Here is a 17,678-nt window from a genome sequence, read left to right on the forward strand (position 1 = left end):
GCTCACATTTTTTAGGGTACCATGTTGAATTGAGGAACCTATCCAAAGACCAGCAGAAACTTTTCTTGGGAATAGGGCACACACCAACTAAGTAAGTGAACCTAGCACAGGACTTAATGCGGGGAGAAAAAGGCAGACCCAGTTTTTCAGCTTTTACTTGGAGAAAGCCAAGATGCAACTTCCTTCAGTCATCCTGCATTCAGGTTCAATTGACACCAGCTGCTTTCACATGCCTCGCAACTTCAACCACAATGAGATCAAAGTGGTAAGACCTGAGGTACGCCAATGGGGAAGTTGGCGCCACGTCTGCCTTGTCTGCCCAGATCCTGATAGATCCCTGGATCTGTCTCTAAAAATAGTTGATGACACCACCAAGGCAACTGACGACTGGAATGGTAAGGATTACAGTGAAACAGACCATTCAGGACAGGTAGGCCCAGATTCAGATGGTACCTTCTGCCTCTGCCGTCATCACCAAAGCCCTCAAGGAACTACCCAGAAACAGAAAGAAGCAGAAAACCATTAAGCATAATGGAAACAACACTTTTAATGAGATCGTTGACAGTGCCTGATAGATGTGTCAATGATTTTGGACAGAGAGCTGCCTGAAACTATAGAGATCCTGGGGACTGCTCAGTCTGTACTGCAGTGTTCATTGCTGCTGCTGTCATGGCAATGTATAGATATCAACAGTGCTGCAGTTGAATGCCCAGCTAGTTAAAAACTACAAGAAAAATATTTTAATAAAGGATCATTTGACAAAACCAAAAAGCAGATCCAGACCCTCATAAAGGCTGTCTACTGCCCAGTGGAGTCCATCAGCACCCTGACTCTCTCCTGCTATAGAAAAATGCAGAAAATACGTAATGTCTAGGCTTTGAAATGAAGCTTACAGGGCAAGATAAGCGGGTCTCTAGAAAAGGTTGGGTGTCAGGGAGAATTTACCTGCAAAATAAAAGGAAAGAAGGAAGGATAAAGAATCTAGAATGCATTGTAGATTCATTTGTATTTTCCAATATTTTATATAAACAGAATAATATGTATTATCTTTTTGTCTGGCCTCTCTTACTTAGCATAATTATTTTGAGATTTATCTATGTTGCTGCATGTATCAATAGTTTGTTCCTTTTTACTGTTAATAAAATATTCATAATCAGAATAAATGTAAAACTCTCAAAATTCAATAGTAAGAAAGCGAAGGACCCAGTAAAAATGAACAAAAAATTTAAGATACTTCACCAAAAAAGAGATACAGATGGTAAATAAGCACATGAAAAGATGCTAAATATAATTAGTCCTTAGAAAAGTTCAGATGAGGCCGGGCGCAGTGGCTCAAGCCTGTAATCTCAGCACTTTGGGAGGCCGAGGCGGGTAGGTCACAGGGTCAAGAGATCGAGACCATCCTGGTCAACATGGTGAAACCCCGTCCTTACTAAAAATACAAAAAAGTAGCTGGGCATGGTGGCACGTGCCTGTAATCCGAGCTATTCAGGAGGCTGAGGCAGGAGAATTGCCTGAACCCAGGAGGCAGAGGTTGCGGTGAGCCGAGATCGTGCCATTGCACTCCAGCCTGGGTAACAAGAGTGAAACTCTGTCTCAAAAAAAAAAAGAAAAGTTCAGATGAAAGGCACAATGAAATACCACTACACACCTATTAGAATAGCTAAAAGTACTGGGCTTACCAAGTGTTGATAAGGCTGTAGAGGAACTGGAACTTTCATACACTGCTGGTGGGAAAATAAAATGGCATAACCATTTTGGAATACAGCTTGGCAGTTCGTTTATTTCGGTTATGTTTTTAGTAACCATACTAACAAGGAACTTGGCAGTTTCTTTAAAAGTTAAACATATACCTACTTATTGATACACAAAACATGGATGAATTTCAGAATAATTATGCTGAGTGAAAGAAGTTAGAAATAAAGAGTACATATAATGCTTTCTTGTACTGTACTAGAAAATGCTAACTAATGTATAGAGACAGAAGACAGATCAGTGGTTGTTAGTGGTGGAGGTGGGTTGGGAGAAGGGGAGGAGTGGGAGGGAGGAATTACAAAGGGGCACAAGGAAACTTGAAGGGGATAGACATGTTCATTTTCTTGATTATGGTGAAAGTTTCACAAGTGTCTACGTGTATTAAAACTTACCAAGTTGTTACACTTTGAATACCGTTTAGTGTATGTCAGTTACACCTCATTAAAATCTTTAAAAGACAGTTACATTCATACACTGGAAAATAATGTAGCAGTTAATAAAATGGGAGATCTATGTATACTGGTATCAAGAGATGGCTTTGATACATCATTAAATCAAAAGAGCAAGCTGAAGAGAAGTATCTCCAGTATGACCTCATTTTTGTTAAGGAATTCTTGTATCAGTGCTCCATGTATATACACCTTTGCTTTTATTATTTTATTTTATTATTATTACTTTTTTTTTTTTTAGACAGTCTCACTCTGCTGCCCAGCTTGGAGTGCAATGGCGCCATCTAGGTTTACTGTAACCTCCGCCCTTGGGTTCAAGTGATTCTCCTGCCTCAGCCTTCCGAGTAGCTGGGATTACAGGCATCTAAACTGGTCTTGAACTCCTCTTTGAGGCCAAGGCAGATGGATCACCCATGGTCTGGAGTTCAAGACCAGCTTAGCCAGCATGCCTGACCCACATCTTTGCTTTTATATAGAGAGAGAAAAGTCTGAAAAGGTCCACATTATTCTGATAATGGTATTTATATCAAAGATGGGAATGGGGATGAGAGGGAGGATAGAGATGAAACTATAGGCATTAGTATTGAGTTTTAATTAACAACAAAAAAAGGCCCCTCCTTATGTACCTATTTCCCGTCTTGCTATCTACCTGACGATAAATGCTGTATTCATTAATACTGATTCCAACTTCTCAAAAATTTTGAGTTCTACCAAATCTTCCTCATCTTTGTGTCCCCAGTTCACAGGCCCAGTGCCTGATAGATAGAGGTTTCCACTAAATATTTAACTGGTTTCTTCAACAGCTGTGACCTCCATCCCATGTATACAGAAGCAGAAAGGCATTGATTCGGCTGGTCTGAGTGCAGTGGTGTTTACAACTAATTGATCACAACCAGTTACAGCTTTCTTTGTTCTTTCTCCACTCCCACTGCTTCACTTGACTAGCCTTAAAAAATAATAATAAATAAATAAAAATTGAAAAAAAGAAAGGCATTGGGTCTATGTTTGTGTTTTTTGTTAGTCACACAAGTAAGAAACTCAAGCAGGCATGGTGGCTTATTCATGCCTATAATCCCAGCAGTATGGAAGGCCAAGGCAGGAGGATCACTTGAAGCAGGAGTTGGAGACCAGCCTGGACAACAAAACAAGACCCTGTCTCTACAAAAAAGAAATTTTTAATTAAAAAAATGTAAAAATTAGCTGGGCGCAGTGGTATGCACTTATAATCTCAGCTACTCAGGAGTCTAAGGCAGAAGGATTGCTTGAACTCAGGAATTTGAGGCTATCAAAGGTTTTTTCACAGGCTAAAAAGGTTTTTTTAAAAACCTTGTTATGGGCTGGGCATGGTGGCTCAAATCTGTAATTACAGCACTTTGGGAGGCTAAGGTGGGCAGATCCTAAGGTCAGGAGTTTGAGACCAGCCTGGCGAACATGATGAAACCCTGTCTTTACTAAAAATACAAAAATCAGCTAGGCGTCGTGGTGCATGCCTGTAATCCCAGCTACTCAGGAGGCTGAGGCAAGAGAATTGCTTGAACCCGGGAGGTGGAGGTTGCAGTGAACCGAGATGGTGCCACAGCACTCCAACTTGGGTGACAGAGTGAGACTCTGTCTCAAAAAATAAATAAATAATGAAAAATGAAAACAAAACAAAAACTAATTTACTAATAACAGTAACCAACAGAAATATTCATTATAGCCAAAAAGAGAAGTGAGCATCCCGGAGTTACAAATATAAAGCCTCAATAATAGAAAGGAAAATTTAATTGAAGTTACTTCAATTATTAGCGGATATGCCTATAACAGCTATATTTTATCTTTTCTGAGACTCAACATTTTTATTTACCTATTGACATCTCTGAAATCAGGCCGGGCACGGTGGCTCAAGCCTGTAATCCCAGCACTTTGGGAGGCCGAGGCGGGTGGATCACAAGGTCGAGAGATCAAGACCATCCTGGTCAACATGGTGAAACCCCGTCTCTACTAAAGATACAGAAAATTAGCTGGGCATGGTGGCACGTGCCTGTAATCCCAGCTACTCAGGAGGCTGAGGCAGGAGAATTGCTTGAATCCAGGAGGCGGAGGTTGCGGTGAGCCGAGATCGCGCCATTGCACTCCGGCCTGGGTAACAAGAGCGAAACTCTGTCTCAAAAAAAAAAAAAAAAAAAAAAAAATCTCTGAAATCGAGACATTTCTTATAATTTGTGCATCTTAAAATTGTAGTTGGAAATTTTTTTTCTTTCTTACTGATACAGAAAATAATAGCGTACTAGATTTGATGAAATGGGATAATTACAATTTCAGAGTTCTTAATCTTTTTTTTTAAGTACTCAACTTGATTTATTTACAGAGTGTAGTATGTCCACATGCCCAGCACTCTAGCTGGGCGCGGAACATTGCAGACCCCAAAAGCCCTTGGATCCCGTCCACCTTAATTTCCTCCTCCCAAGGGAAACCAAAGTCTTCAGAGTACTTAATCTTAATTTGTATGCTGTTTTGAGAACTGTTACTCTTACTAATACAAAAACCAAGAGAGAGAGAGAAAATGTAAATGATTTTCCACTGCCATGCATCAGGGCTAACCTATAGAGCATTTTATATATTGTCAGAAAAGCATTATTTGCTAATAATTGATAAATGAGCAATGTACATAGATAGAAAGTTGATCCAGGAGGAAGTACATGTGAGCATACAGGAAAATATTTAACAGTTAAAAAAATACAAATAGAAACAACAAAGTAATTTTTTAGACCTATTTAATTAACACCAAAGAAAATAGAAAAGAAACTTAAGATAACACCTAGTCCAGGTAGCATTGTATATTAATACAATTTTGTTTGGTTATATTTCTGTTTATTTTTTAACTTATCTAATCTGTCCTTTTTTTCCCCTGTTCCTTTTTTCCTGTCTTCTTTTGGATAAATTGAATAATTATTTGTATGCAATTTTTACTTCCTCTGCTGGAATTTTAGCCATACATCTTTGCATTCTTTTTTAGGAGTTATTCCAAGGCAATAGTTTCAAACATTTTGGTCTCAGGATCCCCTTACACTCTTAAATTACTGAGAGGCCCAAAGACTTCTTATGGATGTGGATTATGTGTATTGATATTTTCTGTATTAGAAGTTAAAACTCAGAAATGAAAATATTTATTAACTTCAAAACAATAATGAATCCACTACATATTAACATAAATGTCATATTTTAATGAAAAATATGTTCCCAAAACTGTAATATAAAGAGTGGCATTGCTCTAAATGTTTGCCAGTCTCTTTAATGTCTGTGTTAATAGAAAAATTGGATTTGCATATCCTCTTGAATTATATGAAGATAATTTGACCCCTCACAGATATGTGCTTATAAAGAAGAGGAGTTTTTAATAGCATTTATCAGATAATTGTGGATTTTCTTTTGCTATTACACTAAATCTTATTGGTTGCAATATGGCATATGAAACCATATCACTGAACTTTCTATATTCTGCCATACATATATTTTTTTAAGATAGTGTCTCACTGTGTTGCCCAGGCTGGCCACAAACTCCTGGGCTCAAGCCATTCTCCTGTCTTAGCCTCCTGAGTAGCTGGGACTATAGGAGCACTCCATGGGTCCTGGCTCTATGTTCTGCCTTATTATGATACACTGGTGCACTTTGCACTTTGGATAGATTCTTTACTTTTCCATAATTTTATAACATTATGCATGGATAATTTGGAAAATATTGGTTCCCTGTTTGATGTATGTCTTCTAAATGTTGACACATTTCATTATAAAGTATTTAAAAATTACATTTGTTAATATCACCACCAGTTTCAATAGGAAAATCTGTATTGGGAAGCTATCAGACTCATGGTGGTAGATACAAGCTTTCCAAAAGTCTAATTTTTGCTGGGAAGCACAAAATTTATTTTTGCAAACACATGCCGTAATTCGTCTTTCTTGATGTGATAGGCTCATTTTGTTTACTTTTGAGAAACATATGCCAAATACCCAAGTCTAAATAACTATAGCTTTATCTGTAGTTGCTCTTTCAAGTAAAAATAGCATTCCATGAAAAAAGCAGCTAGTTCAGCTCATAATTCATATCATATGAGTGTTTTTCCTCAATCAAGTCAGCCATTGTACTTCAGTACAGAAGTGCATGCTTTCTCTCTTGTCACATAGACTATTAAAAAGATTTGTGCCCAGGGGTCAATATTTCATAAAATTAATAATTTTTACTGCTTCATCAATCAGTAAAATTGAAATTTTTCAGTTTTTGTAAAAATTGGTATATTCTTTACTGCTCACTTGATGATGGCAGAGAATATGACAGTTAACACATTTTGGTACCACTGCGTTCTTTCATTCCTAGGCAGTTGCAATTTTACCCTTCATTGTTTTTATACCATCACTGCAAATGTCAACACAGTGAAAGAGCAAAACAAAGTATTGTTGTGAAAGTAGTTTTGACAGTTTGAGAACCACAGCTCTAGACATTACAATGTGCTTTGTTAACTTAGTAGAGTCTACTTAGAATTAATATTGTGCCACCTAACATAAAATTAAGAACCTTACAACACAGTGTGTCTCCACTTGTCATCCCTGCAACATTTGTGCTGTTGTTGTCATATAGTCTTCCTCTATGTATAAATGCTATAATCATTGTTTTTATTTTTGCTATATATAGTCAGATTTTTTAAAAAAGAAATTACAAGTTTTTTAAAAAGATTATTTAATTATTACCCACATAGTTACCACTTCTCGTCCGTTTTTTCCACCCTGTAGATGTGAGACTCCATCTGATATCCTTTTCCTTTAACTTGAAGATATTTAACATTTCTTATAGTGCAGGTTCTGCTGATAACAAATTCTCTCAAATTTTGTTTATCTGAAAATGTCTTTATTTTACAAATTTGAAAGATCTTTTTACTCCATATGAAATTCAAGGTTGACAGATTGCCCCTACCCGGCTGCCTCAGCATAAAATGTCATTGCTTTATTTTCTGCCCTTCTTTATCATTGTTTCTGATGAGAAATCAGCTGTAGTTTGCATTTGTTTTCCCCCTCTATATAGTAGCTACTTTTCAAATTTCTCTTTATCTTTGATTTTTATAGGTTTCATCTGAATTTATATTGCCTGGGGTTTGCTGTGTTTCCTGCTTGGATCTATTGAGTGTCTCTTTTTCTTCTTTCTTCTTTTTATCTTCAAATTTGGAAAAGTTTTAGTCAGTATATCTTTATTTTTTTAATCCATTTTCTCTCTCTCCTCTATTTCCGGGCTTTCGATTTATGTATTTGTTAGACCAATTGGTATTATCCCACAGATTACTGAGACTCACATTTGTTTTTCTTTTCTTTTCTTTTTTTTTTTTTGAGATGGAGTTTAGCTCTTGTTACCCAGGCTGGAGTGCAATGGCACAATCTCGGCTCACCGCAATCTCCGCCTCCTGGGTTCCGGCAATTCTCCTGCCTCAGCCTCCCGAGTAGCTGGGATTACAGGCACGCGCCACCATGCCCAGCTAATTTTTTGTATTTTTAGTAGAGACGGGGTTTCACCATGTTGACCAGGATGGTCTCAATCTCTTGACTTTGTGATCCACCCGCCTCGGCCTCCCAAAGTGCTGGGATTACAGGCTTGAGCCACCGCGCCCGGCCTTTGTTTTTCAATCTTTGTCTCTCTGTTCTTCATTTTGAATAATTTCTACATCTGTCATTAAGTTTACTGACCCATTCTGCTAGTGTCTGTCAGCTGCTAAGCCTCCCAATTTTTTTTTTTTTTTTTTTTTTTTTGAGACAGGGTCTCACTCTGTCACCCAGGCTGGAGTGGTGTGATAATAGATCACTGCAACCTCAACTTCCTATACTCAAGCGATTCTTCCACCTCAACCTCCCAAAGTGCTGGGATTACATGTGTGAGCTACCATGTAATGCCCACCTGAGCCTACTCAACTCTTTATTTCAGATGTTTTGTATGGAATTTTTGTTTTGGAATTTCCTGTTTTTAAAAAGTGTTTTCATTTTTTTCTGAGATTTTTTCCATCTATGTATTCATTCTGTCCATCTTTTTCTTTAAATCTTTTAACATATTTTTCAAAGCTGTTTTAAAGTCCGTGTGTACTAATTCCAATATTTGGTTTTCTCAAAGTCTATATTTATTGACTGCCTTTTCTCTTGATTTGCATGTCTAATAGTTTTTGATCGTATGGTGGACATTATGGATAATATCTTCTATGGACTCTGGCTTTGCTGTCTTCCTTTAAAGATGTTGAGTTTTTTCTGGCAAGTGGTTAAATTTCTGCCAGCTTCTTCTTGGATCAAATTTGATTTTAGGTGTTGTTTGGGTGGGACTATTTTGATAATGTCCTGAATCTAGTGTGGTTCTTCTTCCTATGGCATGACATTTTTAGGGTCTTAAATTAAATACTCAAGGTGCCCAGAGAGATCTTTCCACTCTGGCTTAGCGAGAACTCCACTGTAACCAAGCACTGTACTACCTATCTCATCAGTTCTCTTTTCTCCACTCTCATTCCTAGAATCCTCTCTATTCTACTAGGCCCTGTGGTGATTCTGCCTGTAGATGAGCAGCCAGCACTAGCTAAAAACCTTAGGAGAATTGTAGACTTCAGGTGCCCACTTGTCTCTCTGTCTTCCTGTATCCTGTTGTACAAACCCTCACCACCTCAGCAGCTGTGAACTCTGATCTCTGCCTTCTCACCTCATGAAACTGCCACTCAATGAGACAGCCTCTCTGTGCCACAGTCTAGAACCTGACCCCAGACAAAACAGGTGGATGTGGGGACTCACCTTTTGTGTTTTTCTTCTCTGAAGGATCAGTTCTGCACTGTCTGAAGTGTAGTCCAGTGTCTAAAAGCACTTGCTTTATATATTTTATCCAGCGTTAAAATTATTTATGGCAGAAGGGCAAGTCCACTGCCAGGTACTGTGTCATGGCCAAAATCATAAGTCCTATACCACAGTTTTAAGTCATAATTATGACGAAGATTTTGTAGTATGTAGAAAAATGTATGTGTGTTTGATTATGTAGCTATGTAATAAATATGACTTCGTAATAGAATTAAGAAGTACTGAAATCGTTTTAGGCTGAAAGTAATAAACTCTTTTTTTCTTTAACCCAAGAATAAATATGTTCTTTCTAATTCCCTACTCATCTACTACATTTGTTGAATTTGTCAAATATCACTGTCTTATAGAACAAAATTATATTCTGTGAGGACATCACATACATAGTAAATGACAAAGACAGAAAAATAGTTTATATTGGGTTCTTTGGTTTATATCTGAATATTAAAAGTTATAACAGGAAGTAATACCACATTCAACAGAATTTTCTCTAGGTAAGATTATCAAAAACTTTAGTATCCAGGTTAAATAATTGGGGTGTATGTGTGTTTTAACTTTTTCAAATCAAACCAAACGTACAATTATTTAGATTACTATTCCCGTAACTAAAAGTTAAATCAAGGAAACATCATTCAATTGTACTATAGATATGGAAGGAAGAAGAAATATTTATGTAAAATATATATACAAACAAATTATAGGACATGTAAAAATTTGTCTTACTCAAAAATCTTTTTATTTTTGAGGTTTTTTTCTCAAATTCAAATTTTCATGAAAAGCATATTGTGCATTTTCTGCTCAGTTTTCTTTTTTCTATCTCCTTTTTAAAGAAAACTTTACTTCCTTCGTATTATGAGGGTTGATGGCTTTTTCCTCAAGAAGGGTAAAGTTTTAAAGATGATTGTTATGTATCTTAAACATAGAGTACAGGTTTTACATATAGTTTTTAAAAAATTATCTCTAGTTGAAGCTGCTTTACAATATTAAGGAAATTAAAGATATTTCTTTCTTACTCCTATTCAAACGTAATTGTTTTTAGTTCACCACTTGGAATCTTCACCCAGTGAGTATATAATTTTAAACTGTTGTAATTATAATACATATATAATTTGGCCGGGCTCATCCCTGTAATCCCAGATCTTTGGGAGGCCAAGATATGTGGATTGCTTGAGCCTAGGAGTTCAAGACCAGCCTGAGCAACCTGGCGAAACTCCATCTCTATAAAAAACACAAAAATTAGTCAAGTGGTTGAGTGCAGTGGCTCACACCGGTAATCCAAGCACTTTGGGAGGCCGAGGTGGGCAAATCACCTGAGGTTGGGAGTTCGAGACCAGCCTGACCAACATGGAAAAACCCCATCTCTACTAAAAATACAAAATTAGCTGGGCATGGTGGCACATGCCTGTAGTCCCAGCTACTCAGGAGGCTGAGGCAGGAGAATTGCTTGAACCCAGGAGGCAGAGATTGCAGTGAGCAGAGATTGTGCCACTGCACTCCAGCCTGGGGAACAGAGCAAGACTCTGTCTCAAAAATATATAGATGGATAGATAGATAGATAGATATAGATACATAATTTCTTTTGGTTATTTTATAAATCCTTTTCTATATTGTCATATAATAGTCATTTATTATCTTGAATATCTGTATAATATTTCTTGGGTTTACTATGATTTTTTTCATTCTCCTGCCACTGAACTTGTTTCCAGTTTTTTGCTATTAATATTACACTTAGTGTTACAATGAATATCTTCATACAAATATTTTTCTGGGCCGGGCATGGTGGCTCAAGCCTGTAATCCCAGCACTTTGGGAGGCCGAGGCGGGTGGATCACGAGGTCAAGAGATCAAGACCATCCTGGTCAACATGGTGAAACCCCGCCATTACTAAAAGTACAAAAAAATTAGCTGGGTATGGTGGCACGTGCCTGTAATCCCAGCTACTCAGGAGGCTGAGGCAGGAGAGTTGCCTGAAACCTGGAGGCAGAGGTTGCGGTGAGCCGAGATCACGCCATTGCACTCCAGTCTGGGTAATAAGAGCGAAACTCCATCTCAAAAAAAAAAAAAAAAAAATTCTGTACAGAATTTCTTAGTTATGTCATTTCAGTAAGTTCCCAGAAGTACAATTTATTGGCCAAACTTTTATAAACCATTTTTCCTCTTTGGTTTTTGTTGTTAAATACTTGATTATTTTCAGTTTGTTTATTAGTTACTTGTTTCTATGCTTAAATTCTATTGTAGTTGTATTTATTGGTAATAAAAAGTTGTATGATTCTTACTGCCAGCTGTTGAGTTTTGGGATACATGAATCCAGTTCTTCCAAAGTAAAGAACTGTCATAAAGCAGCAGGGCTAGAGGAAGTTGCCATAAATACAGTAGGAACATTTTATAGGTTTCTGTGGGGATTCTGTAACTGTACAGTAAAAAAAAATCTGTTCTGCAGGAACTTCGGGTATAATATTCCCCTCACTTAGCAGGTAAGAAAAGGAAGCAACATAAAGAACAGTGTAAGGAAGTTACTATTAAGAAATAAGTAAATCTATTAAATACTTAAGAAGTAGCAAGTTAAACTAAAAGCTTAAATGCTTAAAGCTGAAGACCACTTGTACTCTCATTGTCTCACAGCTTGATTCTTCCCAGAAAATAGATTATTCTATTTTCTTTCCTATATGTGGTAGAAATTTGTAGCTAAGAAATTCATCCCTAGCCTTAAAAATACGATTTTTTTCAATAAATAACTTGTTGCCTTTAATGTCACAACTGTCATGTAATTGTATTCAATATATTATATTTATATATACAGAATGTATAGTTGCCAGCCCTAATTTATATGTGATTATTCACATATGGTAAAATAAGTCAAAACAAAAACTATTCTAATCTCACTTAGGAAAGCAAGAGACAGAGCTGTTTAATGATTATTTGGCTTTTACATAATTGGGATTTATTTAAATAGTGGTGGTTAAACTTTTATCTATGAAACTCTGAAAACATTCTCATTCACTTTTCCTGGATACTGCAGTATACTGTTTGTTGTTGTTGTTGTTGTTGTTGTTGTTTTAAGAAAACAGCTTCTCACCTTCAGTGGTGTATTTATAGCCAGATCACTGGAATATACCCTCTTATATCTGATTGTATAAGCATTACTTAAACTAGTAGGAAGCTTATCATCATTCCACCCAATGCAACTCCATATTCTGTTATCATTTCCCACACTTTCCTAGATACTCAGTTTTAAGACCTTGGAATCATTCATGACTCTTACACTGTTTCTCCTCCAGTATCTATTTAATCTCTAGGTCTTAATTACAGTGTTTTCAGTGTCTCCCTCTCCACCCTTCCTTCCTGTTCTCCACTGACACCACTTTAGTCCTGGGACTCATTACTCCTAGACCATTCCAACAGTCTAATTGGTCACCTTTCCTCCAGTCCCTCTCCACTTCATTGTGTCTCGCACACTACTTAAATACTTAACTGTTCAGCCCCACATTTAAGATCCTCTGAAATCTGACCTTACCCAGCTCCCAACTTCATTTCAGTAGTGCAAGAGAACCAGTCAAAATGGAGCTTTTTAACTGTTCCCTGTATGTACTGTCTGTATTGTCAGCTACTGAGTGACATGAATTTTCCCCACCACTTTCCCTCCTAACCTGAGCCCAAACCTCTTATGCCTTCCTGTTTGCCCCAGCTAGCATTAATTGGCTACACTCCCCTTCATCAGGTGCTAGCCATGCATGCTCCACTGTATTATCATTTACTTATTGTTTACTTGCCTGCATTAGGAGAATATGAACCCAAGATGGGCAAATGTTACATTTTAAATCTCTCTGTATCCCCCACTGCCATGGTAGAAAATAGTAGACTAATAGTTGAGAAGATGGACTTTAAAGTAACACAAACAGATGAATTCTGATTCTGCCACTTCCTAGCTATATGCCTTGAATAAGTTATTAAATTTCTGTTAGCCACTGTGCAAAGTGAGCATGATTATAACCCTATCAAAGGGTTTTTGAAAGAATTAAATAAAACAGATATATGTAATATGCTTATCACAATACCTGATATGTAATAAATAAATGATGGTAATTATTATTGTAATTATGATCATGCTAACTGCTCAGTGTTTGTCAGTCACAACATGATGCACTTCCAATAATTGTATAATTTATCCCTTTTCACCAGTTAGGTGACCACATATAATATAATAGTGTTAGGGGTTTTTCTTTTACACTATATGCAACTTGAATATGGAGTGTGTAATTTTTTATTGTTTAGCAATAAAAATTTACTCCTGGTTTATTCCCAGAAATTGCTTTACTTACTTATAGTCTAACCTATTGCAAAAAGAAAATGCAAACTTCATGAAAACAAAACTTAAAAATAACTACCTTTCTTCTATACAGTTGTTACGTCTATTCCAAGAAAGACAATTTTTGCAGCAGAAAATAATATCTTCTCATACAGGGAGAGTAGACTCTGAAACTAAAAATACTTATAGAAACTTCCAGAACTTTGAAAAGTGACCTTTTCAAATGCTATATCAGGTACTGTATCACTTAAATGTAAATGAGTCCTTTTACAGAAATTAAAGTAGCTAATAAGAAAAACAAATCTAAAGTTACTTTAAAAATTGCAGGCTAACAAAACATTTTAAAACTTTCATCTCTTTGACAGCAAAGTGTTAGAATACAAGTGTTGTAAGAGGAGCATTTAAAACCTACTGAAGAATGTTTTGTTCATATATTAACAAAAAGGCAAATAAATTTAGCCTTAGAGTAAAAAACAGCAAACCATACCAGCACCCAAATAGTCATACACCAGGGTGTTCTGAGGACATTACTTTAGCAGCCATTTCCCAGAGGTAGCTGGGGCTTGCAGCACAACTAGATTTAAACAGAAGAATCGTAGGAGTTCCATGGTTGTACCAGCGCCATCAGTAGGAACATCTGATACAAAATGTATTCATTCCGTGTGGAATTAGTCAGTATAATTTGTGTTCAGCTAATCTAGAATGAAAGATTTGGTTCCTTGTCACCTTTTTCTGCCTTTTTCAATGATAAAGCATATTTTACAATCTTTTTATTTTTTAATAGGGATCATATGCAGTGGTCTAACGAAGAAGAAGCAGCAGCCAGAAAAAAAGTAAAGGAAAATTCAGCTGTGCGAGTCCTTCTGGAAGAGCAAGGTAGCCAACTGTGTGCTGTAGCTCCTGCTTGAGTCACTTTTCTTCCTTCTCGTGTCATTGCTTCTGAGAGTTCTTAGCCTCTCCTGATGCCAGTCCACTCGTTCCATTTGGTAGAATTCCCAGTTCTTCGAGTGTAGTGGGACCAAAGTTAATGAAATTTGTATTCACCCTATAATTGGGTCTTTCAGTAGTCATATTATTGCTTTTTCTGGGAGATATACACATGGGTGGCATTTCAAACAAAATATGAAAACATAATTTTAAACTTTTCCACTTGCTGTGCTACTTTTACTATGCCATTATGCATTTTACTTGCTGGGAACTTCGAACAAATTTATAAACTTTGAGCAAAGAAGACAAAGTCATATCAAAATGATGCTGAAGTTTTAGGATAAATATAAAGTTTCAGTAAGGATTGAAGGCAGTTTTCTTGAAGGCCTTTATATTTAAGTTAAATTTAGGTAAGGCCATGCCAACCTTCATAAATGGCTTTTTAAAAATTGGCCTGTGCTACCATCAAAAAAAACCTAGGGGCTGGGAGCCATGGTTCATGCCTGTAATCCCAGCACTTTGGGAGGCAGAGGTAGACAGATCATGAGTTCAAGAGATCCAGACCATGTTGGCCAACATGGTGAAACCCTGTCTCTACTAAAAATAGAAAAATTAGCTGGGCATGGTGGTGCACACCTGTAGTCCCAGCTACTCAGGAGGCTGAGACAGGAAAATGACTTGATCCCAGGTGGCAGAGGTTGCAGTGAGCTGAGATCACGCCACTGCGCTTCATGCTGGCGACAGAGTGAGACTCTGTCTCAAAAAAAACCAACCTGGAAATGTTGATTCCATGTTATGGCCGTCATGAATAGAGCTGCAGCAGACATGAAAGTGCAGTTATCTCTTTGATATATACCTGTTAGTCATCTGTACATCTTCTTTTGAGAAATATCTATTCAGATGTTTTGGCTTTCTTTTTTTTTTTTTTTTTTCTGAGTCAAGGGTCTTGTTGCCCAATCTGGAGTGCAGTGGTGAGAACATGGCTCACTACAGCTTTAATCTCCCTGGGTTCAGTGATCCTCCTGCCTTAGCCCAGGGTGGTATCAAAATCCTTGGCCTCCTAGAGTGCTGGGATTACAGAAGTGAGCCACTGCCCCAACCTTGCCCATTTTTTAATCTTGATTTTTTTTTTCCTATTGAGTTATTTGAGCTCCTTAATATATTCCGGTTATTAATCCCTTGTTAAATGGGTAGTTTGCAAATATTTTCTTACATTCTGTGGGTTGTCTCTTCACTTTGTTGATTGTTTCATTGCTATACAGGAGCTTGTTAGCTTGATATAATCCCATATTCTGTTTTTGCTTTGGTTGCCTGTGCTTTTGAAATCTTTAGACAAATAACAAACTAGACAAATAAAAGTACTCCAGTGTCCTGGAGCATTTCCCTCAATGTTTTCTTCTAGTAGTTTCATAATTTCAGGTCTTAGATTTAAGTCTTTAGTCCATTTTGATTTGATTTTTGTATATAGTAAATAAGAGTCTAATTTTATTCTTTTGCAAATAGTTTTCCAGTTTTTCCAGCACCATGCTGATTTGGTTACCATAGCTTTGTAATATGTTTTGCAGTCAGGTAGTATGATGCCTCCAGCTTTTTTTTTTTTTTTTTTCTGAGATGGAGTTTTGTTCTATTGCCCAGACTGGAGTGCAGTGGCATGATCTTGGCTTACTGCAGCCTCTGCCTCCCAGGTTCAAGCAATTCTCCTGGCTTAGCCTCTTGAGTAGCTGGGATTACAGGTGCCCACCATCACATCCAACTAATTTTTGTGTTTTTAGTAGAGACAGTTTTGCCATGTTGGCCATGCTGGTCTTGAACTCCTCACTTAAAGTGATCTGCCCACCTCTGCCTGCCAACGTGCTAGGATTACAAGTGTGAGCCACCGTACCTGGCTTCAGCTTTGTTCATTTTGCTCAGGATTGCTTTGGCTATTCTGGATCTTTTGTGGTTCTGTAAAAATTTTAGGGGCCAGGTACAGTGGCTAACACTTGTAATCCCAGCATTTTGGGAAGTTTAGATTGAAGGATTGCTTGAGCCCAGAAGTTCAAGACCAGCCTGGGCAATATGGCTAAAACCTGTCTCTACAAAAAATATAAAAATTAGCCAGGCACTGTGTCTCACGCCTGTAATCTCAGAACTTTGGGAGGCCAAGGCAGGTAAATCACCTGAGGTCAGAAGTATGAGACCAGCCTGGCCAACATGGTGAAACCCAGTCTCTACTAATATATATATATATATATATATATATATATATATATATTTTAGTATATATATATATAATGATCTTTTATATATATATATAAATTAGCCAGGCCTGGTGGCATGTGCTTGTAATGCCAGCTGCTGGAGAGGCTGAAGCTGGAGAATCACTTAAACCTGGAAGACGGAGGTTGCAGTGAGCCAAGATTGCACCACTACACTCCAGCCCAGGCAACAGAGTGAGACAGTGTCTCAAATATATATATATATACAAAAATTAATCAACTATTGTGGTCCTACACCTGAAGTCCCAGCTACTCAGGGGGCTGCAGCTGGCATGTTGTTTAAGCCCACGAGTTTGAGGCTGCAGTAAGCTGTCATTGTGCCATGCTCCAGACCGGGTGACAGAGTGAGAACTTGTCTCAAAAAAAAAGAAAAAGAAAAAAAAAATTTCAGGATTTTGTTTTCTATATCTATGAAGAATGTCATTAGTATTTTTTTTTTTGTTATAAGTATTTTGATTGGGATTGCATTGAATCTGTAAATTGCTTTGTGTAGAATTGTCATTTTAACAATATTAATTATTGGGACCTATCAGCACTGAATATCTTCCCATTTTTTGATGTCCTCTTTAATTTCTTTTTTTCTTTTTCTTTTTTTTTTTTTTTGAGATGGAGTTTCGCTCTTGTTACCCAGGCTGGAGTGCAATGGCGCAATCTCGGCTCACCGCAACCTCCGCCTCCTGGGTTCAGGCAATTCTCCTGCCTCAGCCTCCTGAGTAGCTGGGATTACAGGCATGCGCCACCATGCCCAGCTAATTTTTTGTATTTTTAGTAGAGACGGGGTTTCACCATGTTGGCCAGGATGGTCTCGATCTCTTGACCTCGTGATCCACCCGCCTCGGCCTCCCAAAGTGCTGGGATTACAGGCTTGAGCCACCACGCCCAGCCTAATTTCTTTTATGAGTTTTTTATAGTTTTCCTTGTATAGGTATTTCACTTCTCTGATTAAATTGATTTCTAGGTATGTTATATTCTTTGTAGCTATTGTAAATGGAATTGCTTTATTGATTTCTTTTTCAGATTGTCCACTGTTGGCATATTTAAATGCTACTGATTTTTGTGTGTTGATTTTGTATCCTACAATTTTACTAAATTTATCACTTCTAACAGTCTTTTGGTAGAGTCTTTAGGTTTTTCTAAGTA

At 37.3% G+C, this 17,678-nt stretch overlaps 1 protein-coding gene across 6 annotated transcripts in view; it reads left to right on the plus strand.

The window, feature by feature from the left end:
• Window positions 1-17,678, plus strand: part of METTL8 (methyltransferase 8, tRNA N3-cytidine) — a 111,346-nt gene that overhangs the window by 60,503 nt on the left and 33,165 nt on the right. For all 6 annotated transcript variants that reach the window (XR_012517721.1, XM_010352221.3, XM_074399488.1 and 3 more), the window contains one exon: window positions 14,138-14,229. Coding sequence is in view for 5 of the 6 variants with exons in the window: in XM_010352221.3 (XP_010350523.2) it covers window positions 14,138-14,229 (92 nt within the window). In the remaining variant the exon portion in view is untranslated. The remainder of the gene's footprint in view (window positions 1-14,137; window positions 14,230-17,678) is intronic.

The sequence above is a fragment of the Saimiri boliviensis genome, chromosome 5 (assembly GCF_048565385.1).
Source record: "Saimiri boliviensis isolate mSaiBol1 chromosome 5, mSaiBol1.pri, whole genome shotgun sequence".
NCBI classification, from domain to species: Eukaryota; Metazoa; Chordata; class Mammalia; order Primates; family Cebidae; genus Saimiri; species Saimiri boliviensis.